Source organism: Mastomys coucha, unplaced genomic scaffold (assembly GCF_008632895.1).
Source record: "Mastomys coucha isolate ucsf_1 unplaced genomic scaffold, UCSF_Mcou_1 pScaffold12, whole genome shotgun sequence".
NCBI classification, from domain to species: Eukaryota; Metazoa; Chordata; class Mammalia; order Rodentia; family Muridae; genus Mastomys; species Mastomys coucha.
In genome coordinates, this window is record NW_022196894.1 from 23,860,418 (window position 1) to 23,882,051 (window position 21,634).

General features: G+C 41.8%; 1 protein-coding gene across 1 annotated transcript in view; it reads right to left on the minus strand.

Moving 5' to 3' along the window:
- The window catches only part of P3h2 (prolyl 3-hydroxylase 2), a 153,274-nt gene extending 149,445 nt beyond the window's left edge, over positions 1-3,829 (minus strand). The window contains exon 1 of the mRNA XM_031363556.1: positions 3,200-3,829. Coding sequence (XP_031219416.1) covers positions 3,200-3,679 — 480 coding nt within the window. The 5' untranslated portion in view covers positions 3,680-3,829. The remainder of the gene's footprint in view (positions 1-3,199) is intronic.
- Positions 3,830-21,634: the final 17,805 nt, after the last annotated feature.

Consider the following 21,634-nt stretch of genomic DNA (forward strand, 5'->3'; position numbering starts at 1 on the left):
TGATATCTTGGTGAGTTCCTAGCACACAAGTCCGAAGACATATCTGGGCCACCTCTGAGTTTGGGGTGTCAGACGACAATGCGGAGGCGGGAGACTGACTTTCCTTGAAGTTTACGCCTCAGATACCGCCTTCACGCAAAGTGTGCGTGGCAGAATTGGTGGTTCTTGATTCCAGGGAGCTCATAGAAGCAAGGGCCTATAAACTTTTAAAAATGGAGTTTAATAGAAAGACAAAAGAGGAAAAGTTTTCTGCCAGAAGCATTCAAAACAGCTGCTGGGAGCTATGGAAGGACACAGGGAGCCTCACATAAGTCTCTGTGTTAGGATAGTGATGATTTCAACATGCTAAGAGTCAGGCTCTGGTCTGTGTTACACTGAACTCAGACTAAGCAGGTACTATTTCCCCATCTCAAAGACAGGGAAATAGAAAGCTGACATAGGATACAACAAACTTGAATCTCTGATCTTTTCCTATCCCAGGGCCTTCAAGCTCCCCAGGAAGAATAACAAGATCAAAATTCAAAGCGGCAGACTTGGGGAGACAGACCCTGTAAAGGGGAAGGGACATCGTAGCAAAGAGCAGCCACTACGCACTTATCAAGGGATGCCACATTAATAACCACATCTTAGAGTATAAGCTATGACTGATGAATTATATCTTACAAAAAAAAAAGTGTTTTTTTTTAAAGTTAGATGTCTTACCCTGCCTTTGCATACAAACATAAAATATGCCTCTGTAGGGCTACCACCACATAACTGTTCAATTCTCCCACATGTCAGGGTTCTGTGCCGATTGGATACAGCAGTGCTAAAGAGAAATACCTGTGACTTCAGAGAGCAAGGACTTCCTCACCCCTGGAGCTGTCCAAATCTGGCTTCGGTGTAATCCCCACTAGTCCAGCATTCTACAGAGCCCTTAGCCAACCATGGATTCTGGGCATAGCACAGGCTGGAGTCCATTAGCCTGAGAACCCAGACTGACTCTGGGCAGGCTCTGGGCTCACTTCATCAACATACAGAACTAACGCCACACAGGTGACAAGGAGCAAGTCCCTTTCTCTTTCTGGACACCCCACTCTTCATCTCTCAAAGAAGAAAGTTAAGTGCAAAGTGTCAGAGTTGACAATTATCACCTCTTCTCACTGTTCCACTCATGAGCATCTGGGGTCGTTTGCCTTCGGGAGCTCATTATCCAGAGCATGGGAGGATATCACTTCTGAAAGCGAGTGCAGTGTGTTTATCCTGTACTTGGGGATGGCTGTGCTTCCTTAACTCTGAGAAGCCTCCTGTCTCCACTGAGTTATATATGGGCTAGGATAAACTTCTAAGTGCAAACTGGGTCCCAGATGTCAGGAGCAATTCAGTTACATGTGGCTTTTGGATAATATAAATTCAGTTCTACATGGCACTATGACCATATGCACACACCCAAGAGCTGGTCACCCTGCTAGTGAATATTCCATAGTCCAAATCTCTTACTGCCTACGAATATCCTTAATTACTTGGGTGAGATTTAGTCTATATGATGGCGATACTGGTGTGTGTGTGTGAGTGTGCGTCTGTGTGTGTGTGTGTGTGTGTGTGTTTGTGTGTGTCTTCCTGAGAAGAAGGCAATGCTACCTTTAGGGTTTCCATGAAGCACAGAGGAGAAAAGAATTCTAATGCATCCTGTAGGTAGTAATGAGCAAGTTCCTATAGGAGTAAAAATATTTCCTTCATAATTTGTCAATTATGTGAATCAAAGTCATCAGGGAAAAAAAAAGGATCTTAAGCTTATGGGTTCATCTTCTTTGACCTCCAGCCAGGGACCAGGGGCAAGGGAATGAGAAATAAATGTTAATATTACATGAAAATATATACCTAAAGAATCACAGCAGTCCACACGTTGACTGCATGTTCGTTTATTTTCACAGGATGAGTATGCATCCCCTCTTTCCTGATCTTCCTGAGAAGAGAAAATCTACTTGCCATACACTCCAGAACCATCAGCAAAATGGCCACGTCTCCCCTTATATCTCAGACTCCCAAGAGGTCCATACATAGGGGCCACACAACAGGATCACTCACATTCTGCCCTGGGAACCAGCTTAGAATATCCTTGCTATTGGCTCTCCACAGTCCCTCTCCCAGAACTGACTGATTTCTGGAAGAACAGAAGAAATCGTGTGTCCCTCTCTTTTTAAAAAACAGCATTATACATAATGCATGTCCTAGACAATCCATTGGAAAGCACTGGAGAACAGACAAAACACAAATCCTGGAGAGAACTCTGGGTTTTCCCTCATTCCTTGACCAAAACTAGTCGGCTCATGAACTTTAGCACCATGCACTCCCTGCAGGCTAGAGCAAGCTCTGAGAGTTGGCCGTCTGTAGTGACTTTGTTAACTCCTCCCACTGCTGTGGGAAAGACCTGAATGTACTGAGTCAGAAAGCCAGAAGGTAGGAAGTAAGTGTGACCGGGAGAAACATGAGTTTGTGGAAGTTGGGGGCTGAGGAATTCGTTCTACATTTTTCTCTGCTATGCATCTAGTTAGGTTTTTTAAACTGGGGGTCTGGGATATGCCAGTTTTGTGTGTATACCTCCTGACAGTAACTTCCTTCAGGGAAGTTACATGGACGCAAATAAAAACAGAGAGCACTGGACATCTGAGGTGAAGTAGCGCTGGGTGGTGGGAACCCCAGGAACCTGAACCCGCACCAAAGAAATCCACACTTTCATTAGCTTGCCTCATACAGCCTTAAGCATTCTTCCTCCACACACACCCCCGGGACCCCCCTGCTCTTCTATAGTTGAAGAAAAATAACTTTTAGGACCATTTAGGGCTGTTTCTTAAACTCAGAAGTTCAAACTGAAGAGTAGGAGGGACGGCCAAAAGGAGATCAGGAGTGGAAAAAGGAGTCAAGGAATTTACTCTAGCATCTAGGTCGACCACAACCACCTGAAGTGTTGAAAGACACTTGATATGATCTTATTGGCACTGCCCACTTTTGTGAGTGAAGACGATGCTGAGACAGAGCGCAACGCTGATCTGCCCACTTCCATCTAGTCTCTGGGCGTCTACTTGCACGCCAAACAGAACCACTGAGAAAGGCTGGATGAAGTGTAGAGCAATGCTCCCTACCCTCCACCCCCTACCCCCGCCCCCCAGAGCCAACCCTAGGAAGAGTCAGGGGCGATGGGCGCAGCCGTGTACAGTACCTTGATGTAGGCCCTCTGTAGGTAGTTGTAGGGCACTCTGCGCTGGAAGTCGCTACGCACGTCCTCGCTGACGCGGTGGCGGGACGCGGGGCCGCCCAGGCGCTGGCTCTGGCAGCTGCGGTAGCAGCGCGCCCGCTCGAGCACCGCGCGGAAGAAGGGCAGCTCGGCTCCCGGGCCGGGGCCGGCGCCTGGGGGCGCGAGCGGGCGGCGCGCCGCGCAGTGGCGGGCGCAGCGCGTGCGGATGTCCCGCAGGCGTCGGTGGCTGCGCAGCGCGGCTTCTAGGTCCCGCACCGCACGCTCGTAGTCGCCGCTGTAGTAGGCAGCCACGCCGCTAGCGTACAGCAGGTCGAAGGGTTGCAGAGGGCCGCGCTCGGGCTCCGGCTCCGGCTCCGGGGACCGGCGACCGTCCTGGGGGCCGCCCCGCTGCGGCGCGGGCAGCAGCAGCAGCAACAGCAGCGACACCCACGTGCTCTCCCGCATCCTCCGCCAGACCCGTGGAGGGGGACCGCCTCGCTGCTTGCCTACCCCTCCGAGGCACCTCACGTTCGAGCCCCGCTCCGACTCCGACGGCTAGCGTGCCAGACCTGCCGCGACCCTGCTGCGCGACAGACCCAGGTGACCGCCGGCAGCGCTGCGGTCTTAGAGGCGGAGGCTCGCCCGCCTGGCCGCTCTTAAAGGGACGCCTCCTGCTCACACGCTCCTCCTGCCGCCGAGCCTCCGCGAGCCGCGCTCCAGCTCTGAGAGCTAGAGCAGCCGCTAGAGGCCGATCCCAGGGGGACGAGTTTTGCTTGTGGGGTCCCTTGTGGATGGCAGAAGACGATGGTGTTGCTTTATCTTCCACACGTGGGGAAGTGAGGCCCACAGTCGTTTTCTGGAGTCTATGTGGGCTTGCTCTTTGCAGTGCTTCATCCTTAGACGCAAGGTGAAGGGCCATTTCAGTCTGCCTGAAAAGCGCTGGAGAAGGGGAGGGGCTCTGGCCAATTGAGTGGTTTGCCCAAGTTTATACTGCTAATAATAAGCAGAGGATGGACCTAGCTCTGGGCCACAAAAATAGAAGCTTCCCGCCCTCCTGTAGGGCAGGGTCTCCGCCCTCTTGCCTTCTCCTGTGGCTGAGTGTGGATATGTTCTGGCATTGAATGTGAAGACTAAGCAAGAACGATAAATAATCCGAGTTTCCTGTTCAGACCGCTGGAAGAAAGTGAAGCTGTACATAAGTTCTGCCTCTGGCAGGTTTCCAGGAGTGCAACTTTGTGCACCGGGCCTCCGTTACTTACCTCTTCCAAAGCAGCCAAATGCCCAACATGGCCAGTGATATTCAGACATAAATCCCAATTGTGGGAGTTGAACAAAGAGTCAGTTTAACAAACCCAGTATCCCAGGACTTAAGCAATGAACATCAATCTAGAAGTAGGAACGTTGACAGAAACAGCTGCCAGAGTCCAAGAAACTAGCTGGAGGCTTTCCTGTTCTTCCCCTTCTGCTGGGCCATAAATACCTTCTTAGCCAAGGTGTTCCCCTCTCTTCTGTCCCTTGGCTCCACACTCTCAGAAAAAGAAAAACAAAAAAAGTGTGCTAGACTCTAGAGTCCAGCCTGCAACTCCCTGGGAGGAATTCTGTTTGTCTGGAGCTGTCTGTGGGAATCCCACCTTAGTCTCTGGGCCACTAGAAGGATGACCAATGGGAAAGAAACACATACATTGTCCAGCTGACCCGAATTGCCCGAAGAAAGCGTTTGTGTAATACAGCCACTATGCAATAATAAGGTGGCCAGTGTCACAACCTTTCCCTTGTTCTTTTTGAATTTCTCACCCCTTTGGTCCTGAACAACCCTGGCGAAATAACTCTGAAAAAAGAAAGAAAAAAAACCCTGATTCATGTACATATTAATTTTTTACCAAAATTCTCAAAATTGTGGAGCTTGTTTTAGATGGTCAGGGCTCCTGAACTAGCATACAGGTTTTTTTTTTTTTTTTTTTTTTTGCTCCTGGTGATGAACTGTTCAGATAAAGATGGTAGAGTCTAAAAATTATGGATCCACTTGGAGAAGGGTTTGAAGCACATGGAGTAGATGATGGTGTTTGGGAAACAGATCAAATATTAAGGTACTTTTGGTAGCCTCAGCTCTACATCATAGGCATTCCTATATCACTGAATATGTGTCACTAAATTAATATCTTTAAGTGCCTGCCCCTGACGTATGGATGATGGGGGAAAGAAGAGGTGATCACACCAGTGTCCTTACATCTGGAAGTTTACAGTAATATGCAGGAGATGAACACAGAACACAGGAGTCTGATACAAACTAACAATGTACAACATACTAAGTAGAATTCAATGTGCTCTGGTAAAATAATTGCTAAACTTTCTGGTAGGACAGAGCTAGAAAACTTGGGAGAAAAGACCCTGCACAGAATTCAAAGCCTTTAGTCCATAGCTCACAAACAACCTACTGGCTTCCAGTTGGGGCATGTCTTTTAAGCCGCAAGTTGTACTTCTCTACAACATATGGTAGATAATTCACTTAAGTAAGCCTTCAGATTCTTCAAAACATTGGAATGACCTGATAAACCTTTATATTTGGTCCCAGCTGTGAGGGATTCTGATTTAATTGGTATGGTGTAGTACTGAATAGGTTTGGCCCTCTTAGATTCAGGTGTTTCAATGCTTGGCCTTATGGGAATGGCACTATCAGAAGGTGTGGTCTTATTGGAGTAGGTGTTGGAGGTGGGCTTTGAGGCCTCCTATGCCTGAACTCTGCCTAGTTTGAAATCAGAGCATCCTCCTGGCTGCCTTTCTGATCAGGCTATGGCACTCTCAGCTCCTTCTCCAGCATCATGTCTTCCTGGATATTGTCATTCTTTCCTTCAAAATGGTAATGATGAACCTCTGAAACTGTAAGTCAGCTCCCAAATTAAATGCTGTTCTTTGTTAGAGTTGCTTTGGTCATGGTGCCTCTTCATAGCAATGAAACACTGACAAAGATAACTACCTAACCAATGGGATTTGCAAAAGCTTCCAAGTTGTTTCTTTTCTGAATCCAAGGTTGAAACCACTGTCTTTAGAAATGCCTCATGCTGAGGAGTAAGTCTGTGAGGTAGGGTTCCATGTGGTATGAGCTTGTTCACGAGCCTGAGATTCTGGAGTATAGAGTTTTGTACTTCTATCTGTTTTCTGCAACAAGCTCAAGATGTGCCTTTTAAAACTGGATAAAAAGCTTTGAGCCCATTTTATAGTTCTTAGTTTATCAGATCTGTTGTAGAACCCCAAATTTGCTTTTCTGACAATTTCTGTGCCAAAGCTGAAGCTCTTAGTGCAGGATCCCCCACTTCATTGTCTAATTTTGTATAGATAGTTTTTCCTGAACCTTATCGTTTTATCGAAAGCTAAACTAACAACGAAAACTGCAAAGACCCTAGCATGTAAATGGAATTTAGCCAGACCCACTCAGATCTAGGAGGTACCAAGTAAAGTATGAAAGCCAGCAAGGAGTTCTCAGCCAGAGAGTATGTGCCCACCCAGGCACAGGCACAGTTGACAATGGGGACAGTTTTCATTGTCAACCCAGGAGGGATGGGGTGGGAAATATGCAATTGGTATCTAAGGCATAGAAACAAACGGTGGCACTGAATATCTTATAAGATACAGACAAATCTCTCACAAGAAATGGTTAACAAGCTTTAAGAATCGAGATGAACTTCAGAAACCCTGGGACAGTATGTAATTTGGCATGGCAAGCTTTGCCCAATTCCCATATACAAATGAGGAAGGTGAGACCCACAGGTTACAAGACACAGGGAAGGATATAGAAGGAAGAAAATGTTTGATTGCTCGTACCAAAGAATAGAAAGTATACTGAGTGTCACAGAACACTGGGAGATAGTGTTTTTGTTAACTGCTTCTTTTTGAAGGTAAAAGAAATAAATTAATTAAGGCAAAAAAAGAGAAAGAAAAGGAAGAAAGGAAGAGAGGGAGGGGAGGGGTAGTGAGGGATTGAGGGAGGGAGGGGAAAGTGAGGGAGGGAAGGAGGGAGAAAGAGAGAGAGAGAAGGAAGGAGGGAGAGAGAGACTAAGGTTTGAGACAAGAGCTACTGGAAACTATTGACGTTTCTGCCAGGACAGGTAACAAGTGAGAGCCGGAAACTCCACTTTTTATCCCCGTTCCTTACGAATTCAAAGAACAGCCAAAGCACAAGAGAGTTCATCCAAAATCTTGAAGAGACATCCAATCATCTCCCTTTTTATTATATTTGGAGTGGATCTTAACAGAAGCTCGGATTTCCTTTGACTTCTGTTTATAAGTCATCAACGGCTAAGGCACACACTTGCTACAGGGTTCTATCAGAAGAAAGGAATTCTGGAAAGAGAAAATCTTAAGATGCTTCTTAGATTCTCCAAATCAGCTAAGATTTTTGAGCCGACTTCCCTCCTTATAAGACCTTCTGAAGGAACAGAAAGTCTACTCAGACTTCAGCAGGAGATTTAATCAACACTTTCCATAAGCAAATGTGATACAAGTTTATTTTGATCGTGTTTAACCAGCCAGGGCTTTTGCTTACCCCAAACATCTGATTCCTTTGAAATGAAAGGAATAATTTTCACTGTGCAACAACTCAGCCCGTGTTCAGCTGCTGTTGATGCTGGCGACAAGGGAGTTGTTTGGAAGATTTTTTTTTTCTTACACAAATAGGATCATCTGAAGTTTTATTTCTTCTTCCAAACAAGTTAGTCTGAAAGGCTAGTCAACATTCTGTCAGCTTCAGAGAGTGAGAGAAAAAGGCCTTCCTAGAGGAGGAAGGGAACTTGGTGTTTTGTTTCTTTTTTTTTTTTTTTTTAGAAAAATTAATATTTAACTTAACATTTAAAGTCAAACAGTGCTGCCACATTCCAAGACTCTCATTTTCTTTCCAGTTTTCTTAGTAGCTCTGTCCCTATGCTTACCTTCATTCTTGATGGAGCTTTAAAATTCCAAACTAAACAAATCATGAGCACATTCCACCTCTGCTTATGTCATGGAGACGTTCTAACTCCTTTCCTTAAAAGACACATATTTTGTTAAACAACAAAACAGGAGGAGGATAAGTAAATAATGCTAATTATTCCTAAAATAATATAAGTGACTGAAAGTATGTGTCCTATGGAAATGCAATCTGACTGTCATATCAGACTGCTTGTCTGATATATTACAAGTACTGTATCTTAACTTTCAAGAGACCCTTGAGTAAAAGCACTTTTTTTTTTTTGTCAATTTGTCACAAGCTACAAAGATACAGTTGCCTGGGAAAAAAACTTAAATTTGTTTCCATTAGATTGGCCTGTGGGCATATGTCTGTAAGGCATTTTATTAATTAATGATTAACGTAAGAGAGCTGAGCCCATTGTAGGTGATACCATCCCAGAGTTGATGGTCCTGGATTTGGGTAAGAAAGCAAACTGAGCAAGCCAGTAAGCAGCACTCCTCCATTCCCTCATGGTTTCTGGTTTAGTTCAGAGAGGGAATTACCAAGATCAGCAACAATGGTCTATAATGTTTGTGGGAATACATGGTTACTCTCCAGAACTTGTCTTTAAGAACCCACTGTAAGAACCACATACTTCTCTCATAAAATGTGATAAAAATCAAATTGGTACAAATCTCTAAATGTGACTTTATAACCAGTAGAACGTGCAGAAATTAAGAAAGTATAAAAGGGCAGCGTGAAGCAGCTCTAGAGCAGGAAATTATGGGTGCTATGAAAGGTTAAATGGGAAATATGGGAGAGGGAGTGGGGAAAGAGAAGGATATAGAAGAAGAAAAAGGGAAGAGAGACAAATTTCCTTGATAGTGACATCTCTGCCACTGGACTCCTGCATTTCAGCTGCTGGGGTAGCCTAAGGGAGGCCCACTATGCTTTTCTAACCATGTCAGAATCACCCCTCAGGCACTGGCTTGCCCACTTCTAGGAGGCCTCTTGGCTGATGCTGGTGAAGGTCTGTCTGTCTAGAGCAAAACTGAAATGCTTAATCTCTCTAGCCTCAGCCCATTGGCAAAAGGATGGAGAAGTTGACTTCAAAAGGTGATGTTTTGAACCCACTTCCAGAAAAACAGCTTAGTGTTTTTTGCATTCCTGGGAGATCTAGACAGAAATCCAAACACAGAACATGTAGGAATAATAACACTACTTGAGTTGTGGAAATTTTACATCAAGTTCCCCTGTGGTGTTAAACTCTCATCTGTGTTCAGATCCAACAAATACTAATTAAGGATCTAAGACAAATATACTCTGTTGTAGAAGTTATGCCCGGTTCTTCCTCCTAGTCCATGCTCCCAGAAATAATTCTGACTCAAAAAAATATTTATACAAATACCTTGGCCATATAACTAGGCTCTTCTCTGACTAGATCATAGCTTAGATAACCCAATTATTTTAACCTACATTCTGCCAGGTACACTGCATCTGTCTCATCACATCTTCCTGCACCTGACTCTATCCCAGAATTCTTTCTACTACTACTGGATGTCCTACGTTCTATTTCCTGCCTAAGCCATAAGTCTTTTTAATTGACAGGCTTTTTAATTGATAGGTGATGCATCTACACCATACACAAGATATTCTCTCTACACTCTGTAACTTTATTTGATTTGATTTTTCAAAACAAAGTTTCTCTGGGTATCCCTGGCTGTTCTGGAACTAACTCTGTACACCAGGCTGGCCTCAAAATCACAGAGATCCACTTGCCTCTGACTTCCCAAGTGCTGGGATTAAAGGTATGCTCCACCACTGCCTGGCAACTTTATTTAATTCGTGATGTTGGGGAATAAAGTGAAGTTAAGAGATCAGTTATACAAATGTACACATAAAGAGGTAGTGTACCGATTAGTTTTTGTCAACTGGTGTCTCTTGAGAAAGTGTACTTCAGGTCTAGAAATTTCCTTCATCAGAGTGGTCTGTTGGGCACTTTCTCTGACTAATGTGGAAGAGCCCAGACACTGTGGGCAGTGTGACACTACGCAGGTGAAGCTAGGCAAAATTAGAGAAGATTCAAGCAAGCCAATAAGGAGCCTTCCTCCACAGCTTCTGCTTCAGCTACTCCCCGAGGAACAGTGAAAGGTCCTGCCATGGCATCCCTCACTGATGGATGGTGATGTGGAAGAGTAAGCCAAATAAACCCCATCCTAAATTGACTTTGCTCAGTGTTTTGTCACAGCAGTAGAAATTAGCTAGAGCAGATAGACTATAAAAACTATCATTCCAGAAGTATGCTTGAATCTATACCTAAACCCCCATTACCAAGGATAGTCTCTTTTCTGTCCCAGAGTCTAAAGCAAGAATCCCTCCTAACAACTGGGCATTGAGTCTACTTTTATTTGCTCCCTTCCAACCAGACACCTTAAAATACTACCCGCTTGCTCTGTGATGATGCTAATGTTTTAGGAAGAACTTGAAGAGAGTTTTAAATACATTGCTTTATGATCAAAATGGAGTTTTTTGAAAAAAAAAATTCCATAACTTAATTTCACATAATCAAGTTTAGGTGACATTTAGATATTTCTTCAATTATGGTACATTTCAGAAGATACAGACTCAGTCATTAAAGCGTGATTAAAGTTGATTTGCTAAAGAATCAGAGCTCTTATTCCTGAATAATAATCCCCTATATAATAAGAATAGTCAGTCACTGGTAAAACAATAATCTCACTTCAGGTTCTATAGCACTTGACAATTATCAGAGCCTCTGTGTGCACGCACACCACACACACACACACACACACACACACACACACACACACACACACACACACACGGAAGCACTTAAAATGATAGGGAGACAGCTGTGTCCTTGCCTAGCCAGCCCTCCTGGGCATTTCCTGCACAAAGCTCTTGGGTTGGGTTGTGAAGTAGAGGAAATTCATGCCTATGTCATCTCTTTCTCCACATGCCCACCAATCCCCCACATGATTTGCTGTCTAGAAGGCAACAATTGCACTGCAAGTACTGCCCTTCACTTTGTGTGGAAATCCTCTACACTGTGGAGTTTGCTGCACTTTGAGAAGGAAACTTCATGAAAAGAGTCACTGTTGAAGGTCTCTCTCCTGTCTCTGTCCCTGTCTTCATTCCTGACACCCCATAAGGAAGTCAGAGAGATTAGCTTCAACACTGTATCCAAAAGCCTTTCAGACTTCAAGTTCTATCTTGTTATGGGGTACCTGAAGAGAAAAACTCCCGGGAGCCCCCAAATAAGTAGAATGGAGTCTTTACTAACAGCCAGGACTGTTCTAAGTAGATGAGCAGGAAGCAGGCCCAACCTCCGTTAGATTTGAGTGTTTCAAGGAAAACAATTGTGATTTATTCAGAAAGGAAGCATTGTTTACAGAAACAGAGCAATTACAATTAAATGGGCAGGCTGTTAACCTTTAGCTCAAGGTCACATTGTATGGGAATTTAGGGTTTGTCCAGAGACTGGTTTACCTTAGGAATTTGAGGCTGGTCCAGAGACCAGTTTACTCAAGTATTCTTAGGAATTGACTTAATGCCATAACTTTATAGTTCAGTCGTCTACTACAGACTCATTATGGTAGACATTCTCCAGGGATTCCCTTCTGTGGTTTTAGGAGGTAAAAAACAAAAAAATAAGACTTTATCCTTGTATTTTATTCATGGTCTCATTTTAAATGACAAAATTTGTGACCTGCCCCCTCCCTTAAAAGACTGTGCCAAAATTGACTAAGGATTTCTGATAAGAATATTAGTGGAAAGCTGGGTTGGCTGCAGGCTGCTTTGGCAAGGGAGTCCAGTGCAAGAGAACCACCACAGCAGAGAGGAAGTTTCCCAAGGACATCACGCCAAGTGCTGCCAAGCCCTTGAGTCCAGTTGCCAAAGCAGACAGCCATGGTCCTGATCACACTCGGCCCCTCCCTGGGACTCCTTCTAGCATGAAGAGCTCCAAGTCTTCAATCTCACTGGCCTTCAAGTCTCCGCTTAGTAAGTTTGTATTTTGAGGAAAGTTAAAAAGTGTGGTCTAGTTGATGTGTATGGGCAGTGTGATTTATTGTTTATTTTTTTTTTAACCAAATACCTCCTCAGTAATTTATAATGGCTTTGCAGTAATGTGTATCAAATAAGCACTGGAAAACCAATCTTCTCTAGGGTGATATGCATGTTTCAAGTGGTATTGAAATGGATATGTAGTAATAAACATATCTGTTATTAATATGCTAATGACTGTGTGCTCATTTAATGAGAAATAAAGTAATTTATGGATAGATACTTTTAATATTGACTACTATGGTATTTTCTCATGGCTGGAATGAATAGATGGTATACTAAAAATTACTCAGTGATTGTATACAAATGTTTGCTAAATTTGTGAATAGATTAAAATTATTTTTTAAAGATAAAAAAAAAAGTGTGGTCTTGAGGAAGCTCCACTCCCAGGCACTCTAACACGCCCAGGATCAGAGGTGAGGAGGACACATCTGTCCCTACAACAGGAGTAACTGGGACCAGCAGGATCCTGGCACACAGGAACTCCACCAGCCCAGTGGCTCAGGTTGCTTCCAGTCTGTCTGTGCCAGCTGGTGCCCTGAGCAGACCTTGGACGCAAGCTCTGCAGCCAGTCCCACAACACCCAGAGAAAGCTTTACTCCCAGGTGCTCTAACAAGCCTAAGGTCACAGGATCCCAGAACCACAGGATCACAGAGACAGCTTGACTCTGAGGAGTTCTGACACAACTAGGATCACAGGAAGGGCAGGATCCAGTCAGATTTAGCAAGGGCAGGTAGCTCTAGAGATAACCAGATGATGCGGGGCAAGTGTAAGAATATAAGCAACAAAACCCAAGCATACTTGGCATCATCAGAAACCAATACTCCCACCATAGCAAGTCCTGGACACACCATCACACCAGAAAAGCAAGATTCAGATGTAAAATCACTTCTCATGATGATGATACAAGACTTTAAGAAAGACATAAATAGCATCCTCAAAGAAATACAGGAGAACACAGGTAAACAGCTAGAAGCCCTTCAAGAGGAAACATAAAAATCCCTTAAAGAACTACAGGAAAATACAATCAAACAGGTGAAGGAAATGATCAAAACCATCCAGAATCTAAAAATGGAAATAGAAACAATAAAAAAAATCAGAAAGGAAGACAATCCTGGATATAGAAAACCCAGGAAAGAAATCAGGAGTCATAGATGCAAGCATCACCAACAGAATATAAGAGAGAGAAGAGAGAATCTAAGGGCAGAAGACACCATAGAAAACATTGACACAACAGTCAAAGAAAATGCAAAAAGTTCCTAACCCAAAACATCCAGGAAATCCAGGATGCAATGAGAAGACCAAACCTAAGGAAAATAGGTATAGAAGAGAGTGAAGACTCCCAAGGTAATGGACCAGTAAATATCTTCAACAAAATTATAGAAGAAAACTTCCCTAACCCAAAAAAAGAGATGCCCATGAACATACAAAAAGCCTATAGAACTCCAAATAGACTGAACCAGAAAAGAAATTCCTCCCATCACATAATAATCAAAACACCAAATGCATTAAACAAAGAAAGAATTTTAAAAGCAGTAAGGGATAAAGGCAAGCCTATCAGAATTAGACCAGACTTCTCACCAGAGACTATGAAAGCTAGAAGATCCCAGGCAGATGTCATACAGACCCTACAAGAACACAAATGCCAGCCCAAGCTACTATACCCAGCAAAATTCTCAATTACCATAGATGGAGAAAACAAGATATTCCATGACAAAACAAAATTTGCATAATATTTTTCCCCAAATCTAGCCCTACAAAGGATAATAGATGGAAAACATCAACATAAGGAGCAAAACTATACCCTAGAAGAAGCAAGAAAGTAATCTTTCAACAAATCCACACAAACCTAATTTCACCTCTTACAACAAAAACAACAGGAAGTAACAATTACTTTTTCTTAATATCTTAATATGAAAATTAATATTACCAACATATCCTAATCAATTGAAATCCAAAAATATTAGGAATTAGAAATTTATCGACTGTTATCCAATGGTCTCTCTAATTTGGTAATTGGAGAAATAGGTCCAATATTATATAATCCATATACACTTTTAGCTTGTTTGTTCTTGACAGTGTCTTGCTGTGTACAACCCAATGGTCTTGAGATCTTGCTTCTCCTATTTCAGCCTCTCTATTAGTAGTATTGTTTATTTCATGTTTTTACACTATACTATGGTTTTCAGAACAGATTACATATTTTAAAAGTATTTATATACCCAAAAAAATGTAGACAATTAAATTGGTAGGGGGCTTGTAAGAGAACAACAAAGAGTTGAGACTGAATGCTTTGCTTGACATTTTTAACTCTTGTATCAAGTTACCTCAGTAAGAGCCAAGATTTTAAGCTCTACTAAATACAAAACAAACAAACAAACAAACAAACAAAAACACTTTATATATTTATGTTCATTTAAGAAAATATTAGTAATAATGTATTATTTTGAAATATACACCTAATATGTTTGGAGTTATTTAAAATTTATATTGAGAAAAATATATGTATTTTCAGTATTGCTGTAGACAAGCATGTACATAAGACTGTTAAATTGATTGTTGTTTTATATCAAACAATTTTTCATAATACTCATTTTTATTGTTATAATATTTTATAAATTTTAAAGAATATCACAAAAAAGATATTGTAGGTATTGAAGGGGGGTCTCTGGGAGGAGTTGAGGTACAAAAGGGAAACAAGAATGTGATTTAATTCTATTTACTTAAATATGTTTTTAAATGTTAACAAATTCAGATAAATCGAAATCATGTAACTTTTCTCATCATAATGCAATAAAACTTTAAAAAAGAATATTAAAAATCAGATGTAAATTATTATTTGTTCAGTTATTTATTTCTTCTATTGGTTTTTCTTTTTAGATAACCTTTCATCAGACATTTTGAGAAAGAAACAGTGTGACCAGAATATATATATATATTGTATAAATGGGAGCTGTCCAGTAAATGACTGCTAGGGTCACAGGACACACAAATAATGAGGAAAGGAACACTGAAGTCAGAAATAAACCAAAAGCAATTTTATGCTTCAAACCAATTAGGGTCAAAAGTCAGACTTGGGAGCTGACACAATGACTTTGGAAAGACACAAGCAGTCAGCTTTTGAAGCATAAACCCATGAGCAGATATTCAGGGGAAAATAAAGGAGGAAATCATAAATTCGACAAGTAAGGCTTGGTTCCTGAACCCAGGTGGTTTTAGATAGCAGGAAGGTGATACAGGCTCAAAGCTATTATTCTAAGGCTTATCTCAATCTTTATGCGGTCCATGAAGGCCATAAAGAACTGCAACTGAAAAGAATATAGAGCTTGAGACATGCAGTAAGATGGGGTTGACAGACCAATGCCTGGAATTACTTGGGCTCTTCAGTGCCCATGAACTGGAAGCTCCACAGACACAATCCTGTGAAAGCTCCGAAGACACTTTAAGATCCTCTGATTGAAGACAGAAGGTTTCAATAGGAAATAGGAAAGTGACTTTTAAGCTGAAAAGCACATGGTGGTTTGGTACCAGAATCAACATGGAAAAGTCCCTTTTGTCTTTAAGATTCTTTTGGATGGGAGAGGAGGGTGAATTTATCTTAAATCACCTTCGTAAGGAACATGATAAGGAACTGAAAACAGAACAAAGTGAGAAACCCATGGAAGTCAAACTTGCTCAATGTGAAAGAATTATTGTATAGTATTGATTCCACTGGGTGAGAATAAGACCACTACCACACTTTTTGAGACAAATTTGAAGGAAGCATTATTAAATACTGTCCAGCATGATGGACACTGGACAGATCCATACTAAGGATTCCCGGAGAATGGCTGTGAATTAGATTAGTCAGGTGTTTCTAAAGACAAAGCCCACAAAGCTACATACGTCCCACCTCTATCCACTTGGGGGCAACTATAAACCCTGATGTGCATCCTGCCTGTGTATCTTCCAGCTACGTGTGATCGGGCACAACATGTGCATTTGGGGCAACCAACCTTATTTATGGAAGTGAAAATATATGGCCTGATTTCTTACATGAATAGCTCCCAGAATTCTAGGAAGTTATCTGTCCTTGAGGAAGTAGGGTGTATAGGTTAGAGGCATATTTCTTCTATAGATCTCTTAAGAACAGCAATTTAAACTTAAACCATTACTTTAGGCCTTACAATAGAAGAATGAGTGAGGGATTGGTCACAGGAGCAGAATTGACTCAAAGATAGCTGCATCGCCAAAGCCCACTCCAGCATGGCTAAGTCTATTGAAAGCTAGAACTTTTACAACTTGCATGTAACAAACCAGATTGTATGGGGTTTTTTTTCCAGGCATCTCAATTGGTCCTAGGAGCCTTTTCCAAGAAGCTAGGATGATCTCTGTTGCTTCCAGGTGCCAGAGTGAGCTTCTACCTGGAAGCTGAGCTTGCTGGGAAAGCCTTGCAGCAGTCCTTACTGCGTCTATGTGCTTGAGAACAGACAAGGCTAGTGTACTGATCATTTTTTAGGACTTTCTGAAGCCTTTGAATTATTTACATCCTAACATGAAGGAGCTTCCCTACATGATTGGATGTTTTTCTTCCCTTTAGGACACCCTTTGTCTTAAGGAGATGCCCTCTAAGATGGAAGTCTTTATCAAGGAAGAGATTGTTACACAACAGACTGATTTTCCTAAAATCTTAGTAAAAGGAAAATCTATGATCTTTAAAAGACCTTGAGGATGTTGGATGTTTTATACCACTTCAGCCAAAGGTCTTGGATTGCTTTTGTATGCAGTGTATTAGAAAAGTAATATGCTACTGGTGCTTTGAAGCTCTGAAAGACTCTCATTTTGAAATACAGCACATACTCAGCCCACATATTCTTAGAAAAGAGCAGACAAGACCAATGGAGAAGACAGCCATGCAGACAAAGAACACACACCACCTTCTCAAAGAGTCAAATTTGAAACCATCACTGTTAGAGAAAAGTTGTAGTATGATATTTTCTTTTACTTTGCTTTTGGGGTGTGGTGTGCTCTGAGTTTTGTACGACAAGTTATTTTCATTTACTTCTAGGTTCTAGGTCAAGCAGAATGAGAAAGGAAAACAAAACATATGAACAATCAATTAAAAGAGCAGATGTGATCCAGCCACAGAGAATGCAGGAGGATGTGGAGACAGCCAAGGTACAGTAAGGACTGAGAGAACAACTGGAAACAATGGTTTAAATACAAGGCATAGCTGGAACAAGCTTGCAAAATCAAAACCAGATGTGTGAGGCAGTCACAATCTAATGGCCATGGACATCAGAGAAAAGGAGTCATGTATCTCATTTGAGCTCTGCCCCACAAATGTTTGTTTGTTTGTTTTTGTTTTTTAAGACAGAATTTCTCGGTATAGCCTTGGCTCTCCTGGAACTTATCTTGTAGACCAGGTGCCTTAAATTCAAGTAGATCTGCCTGCTCCTGCCCCTGAGTATTAGGATTAAAGGCATGTGTCACCATGCTTGGCTACATTTATCATTAAAAAAAAAAGTTTACATGTGTGGGCATACATTAGGAGGTCAACTTGTGAGCATCAGTCCTTTTTACACACACACACACACATACACACACACACTGGAAAGCAAAACAACAACAACAAAAAACCATATTAGGCAAACAATATAGGGCTTTATAATCCCTTGCAGATGAAATGTTAACTACCAAGATTGATGACTACAGGCTTAACTGTAATTATCCTAATTCTAGTTCTGTCTATAGTATTCCCTTGATAAATCATTTATGTAGAGACAAGTTAGGCTTACAGAAGCAGGGAGCATTATCATTCGATTATCAGATGACATAATCCAACACAATGTTTGGAGGTCTGACTATTTTTGAGAGATAAAGAGATTTGGACACTGTGACTTCATCTTTTGCTAGTATAACTTGAAAGGTAAGGTTGAGACATCTGCTTAATACAACCACATGCATTCCTCCCATTGTCTGCAACATTTTAATTGGTGGCAGTAAATATCCCTGTTCCATGATGAGTCCTTCCAAGACACATTGCTTTAACTTTTAGATTAAAATATTCTATTTACTTTATATGATATCACAATCAGCACTGGATAGTTTTTTGTCAGTTTGATACAGAAAAAAAAATCTTATGAAAGAAGGGGACCCCAGGAAAGGAAATGCCTCAGCTGGATGGTTGTTACATGTATGTAGCTTTATGCTACCACTTTAGCTCCAGGACCAGCCATGCTACCAAACCAACTAGGTTTCACTTTAATCCTTGGACAAAAAGCACACACACAGTTTGCTCCTTTACCACTTGCCCTCTTGGCACAATTGCTGGGTGCTGATATTTTGTGCCTGGAAAAGAGTGCCCTTACCAATTTATTATATCCATCTCTCCACCTGCCCTAAACTTCAGGGTCTAGTCCCACCTAACCCCTGTCGAATATGCCTGACCACCTGCCAGTAGTAGTGGCCACAGACCCCAGCTCCTCCCAAGACCTCATATGGTTGCTGTGTTCTTCTCCCTCCAAAGCATGGCAGAAACTCTTCTCTCCTTCTTTGCATCTCCCTTTTCTCTTGGGACCCAAAAGTCCTGCCTGTACCTTCCAGCCAGTAACTGGCCCCAAGTCTTCTTTACTGGTAAATCAAGTACCAATTGGGGAAGAGGATCTTAGCATAAGAACTGCCCCCTATAGGGTAGTCTTTAATCCCAACACTCTGGAAGCAGACTCAGGTGGATCTCTGAGTTTGGGGCCAGCCTGGTCTATAGAGTGAGTACTAGGATGGTGAGGGTTACACAGACAAATCCTTTCTCAAAAGAAAATGTGTTCAGAACAGTGGGCTGTAGGCAAGCTTATAAAGCATTTTCTTAATTAGTGATTGATGCTTAAAGTTCCAGCCCATTGTGAGTGCTGCCATCCCTGGGCTGGTGGTCCTGGGTTCTATAAGAAAGCAGATTTAGTGAGCCATGGGAACATGCCAGTAAGCAGCATCCCTCCATGATCTCTGAATCAGCTCCTACCTCCATGTTCCTGCCCTGTTTGAGTTCCTGTCCCAAATTCCTTTGGTGATAAACAGTTATATGGAAGTGTAAGCCAAATAAACCCTTTCCTTCCCACTATTTTAGCCATAGTGTTTCACAGCAGCAATAGTAACTCTAACTAAGGCACAATCTTAATTGGAAAATTATAATACCCTCAGGCACTTGATTCTGAGATACTATCACATTGCTTCCATGGTTGATGTCTGGCTCTCAGTTTCTGCCGAGGGTAAGGTGAAGTCACAAGCAGCAACATCCTTCCTTTATGGCCTCTAATTTCTTTTCAATCACTCATGTGTATTTCAAGTTTCATTCTCCAACGAGAGTTTGGGCAGGAAAAAGAAAGAAAGACAGCTATATTCCAATTGCTTGCCTGGTGGATGATTTCAGCTCTACAGACTCAATATATGACGAAAGCTGCAACCCTTGTGTGGGCTAGCAGATGATAAATATCCCACCCTTTCTGCTGGGGAAGCTCTTAGAAGCTCTTTGTCCTTCTAGACAACACTGTCAGGCAAGTCCAAAAGACCTTCCTGACCTGATGTGAAAGCCTGAATACTGAAGTAGACACTGACTCTTGTTTTTGCTACTTTGATTTTCCAGTTTACAGTTCGAAGAAACTATCTCAGGAGTTGGGGAGATACAGGACTTCCATTGTCCCAGTTACTGGAAATATCCTACATAGCTCTTTCAGTTATATCCTTGACTCTCTGCTATGTTAGAGGTGAGAAGTTGACAGTATCCCTCTGCAAGTGCAAACAACAGCATTCACTCACAATCTGTTTCCAAAGAAGATCTTATTTTATGCATATTAGATGTCATTGATTGGACAAAACTGCAGAGATAGAAAATTATTTGTTTTCATAACTGATGCTTATCTTATGAGTAATTCAGTCAGAAATATGGAAAATCTTATTGTATTCCCTGTGCTACTTGGCAAAGTATGCTTCAATGCCCCCAATTTAAAATAAGATTAACAAGATAATGAGGTATATTAAGTGAGTTAATACATGTTTTTCTTGCTGTAAGAATTCAATGTTAGTCTTCATTATTTCTCATCAACTGGGTAACTTCCCTTTCTCTAGTTGCCTCTTATTCTCTTCCTCCTCCTTCTCCTCCTCCTCCTCCTTCTCCTCCTCCTCCTCCTTCTCCTCCTCCTCCTCCTTTTCCTTCTTCTTCTTCTTCTTCTTCTTCTTCTTCTTCTTCTTCTTCTTCTTCTTCTTCTCCTCCTTCTTCTTCTTCTTCCTTAAGTGTCTCTCATTCTCAGTTATGAGTCTGCAGCCATTGATACCACTGTAAAAGAAGCTTTCTTTCCCATAGCATCAAGCAGAGACAGAATGGATGATAGATTTCCACATGGTTTCTGGAGGCATAACATCTACAAGGCCTCTCATGGCAGCATGGATCATGGACATAAACATGGATTCTGGCATTTCTTGACCTCCTTAATATTGTGTTAATACATTTGTCTTCTTTACTGTGTCCAAAGAAACTGAGATGAGAACTGTGTTTCCAAATTTATGCATGACATTTCTACAAAGAATTTATGTCTATCTACCTCTTAAGCTATTCAAAACAAGAACTTTGATATGTTTATTTTTGTTTTCTAAGCATTTAATATAGTTGAAAATTAAACAAATGGATAGTTCAGGTAAAATGATTAGGTACTCAAAAACAGATCAGTTTACATAACAGTGTTTGTGAATGGTTAACTTTGCTGTAGTAGATTAATAAATGAACTAACTAGTACCCTCAGAGCTCCCAGGGTCTCAACCACCAACTAAAGACTGCACATGGAGGGGCCTGATTGTTCAGGTAGCATGTGTATAGTAGAGGATTGCAAATTCAATCATCAATAGGAGGAGAGGACCTCGGCCCTGTGAAGGTTCTGTGCCCCAGTGTAGGGGAATGCCAGGGCCAGAAAGTGGGAGAGGGCGGGGTGGCAGGCATGGGGAAGTGGGAGGCAACAGGGGTTTGTTTTTGTTGTTTTTGTTTGTTTCTTTGTTTTTTGGAGGGGAAACTTGGAATGGAGAAATTTACATGTAAATAAAGAAAATATCTAAAAAATAAATAAAAAAATAAAAATTACTTTCAGTGCAAAATAAATAAATAAATAAATGAGCTGGGCAGTGGTGGCGCATGCCTTTAATCCAAGCACCTGGGAGTCAGAGGCAGGTGGATTTCTGAGTTAGAGGCCAGCCTGATCTACAGAGTGAGTTCTGTGTCAACCAGGGATATACAGAGAAACCCTGTCTCGAAAAACCAAAAAAAAAAAAAAAAAAAAAAAAAAAGAATGACCTGACATAGCAAATAAGTCTCTGTAACGTACTAAACATACAGTTTACCCTTGACTAGGCCAATATTTTCTTAATAAAGCCATAAGAATTTCTTATAAAA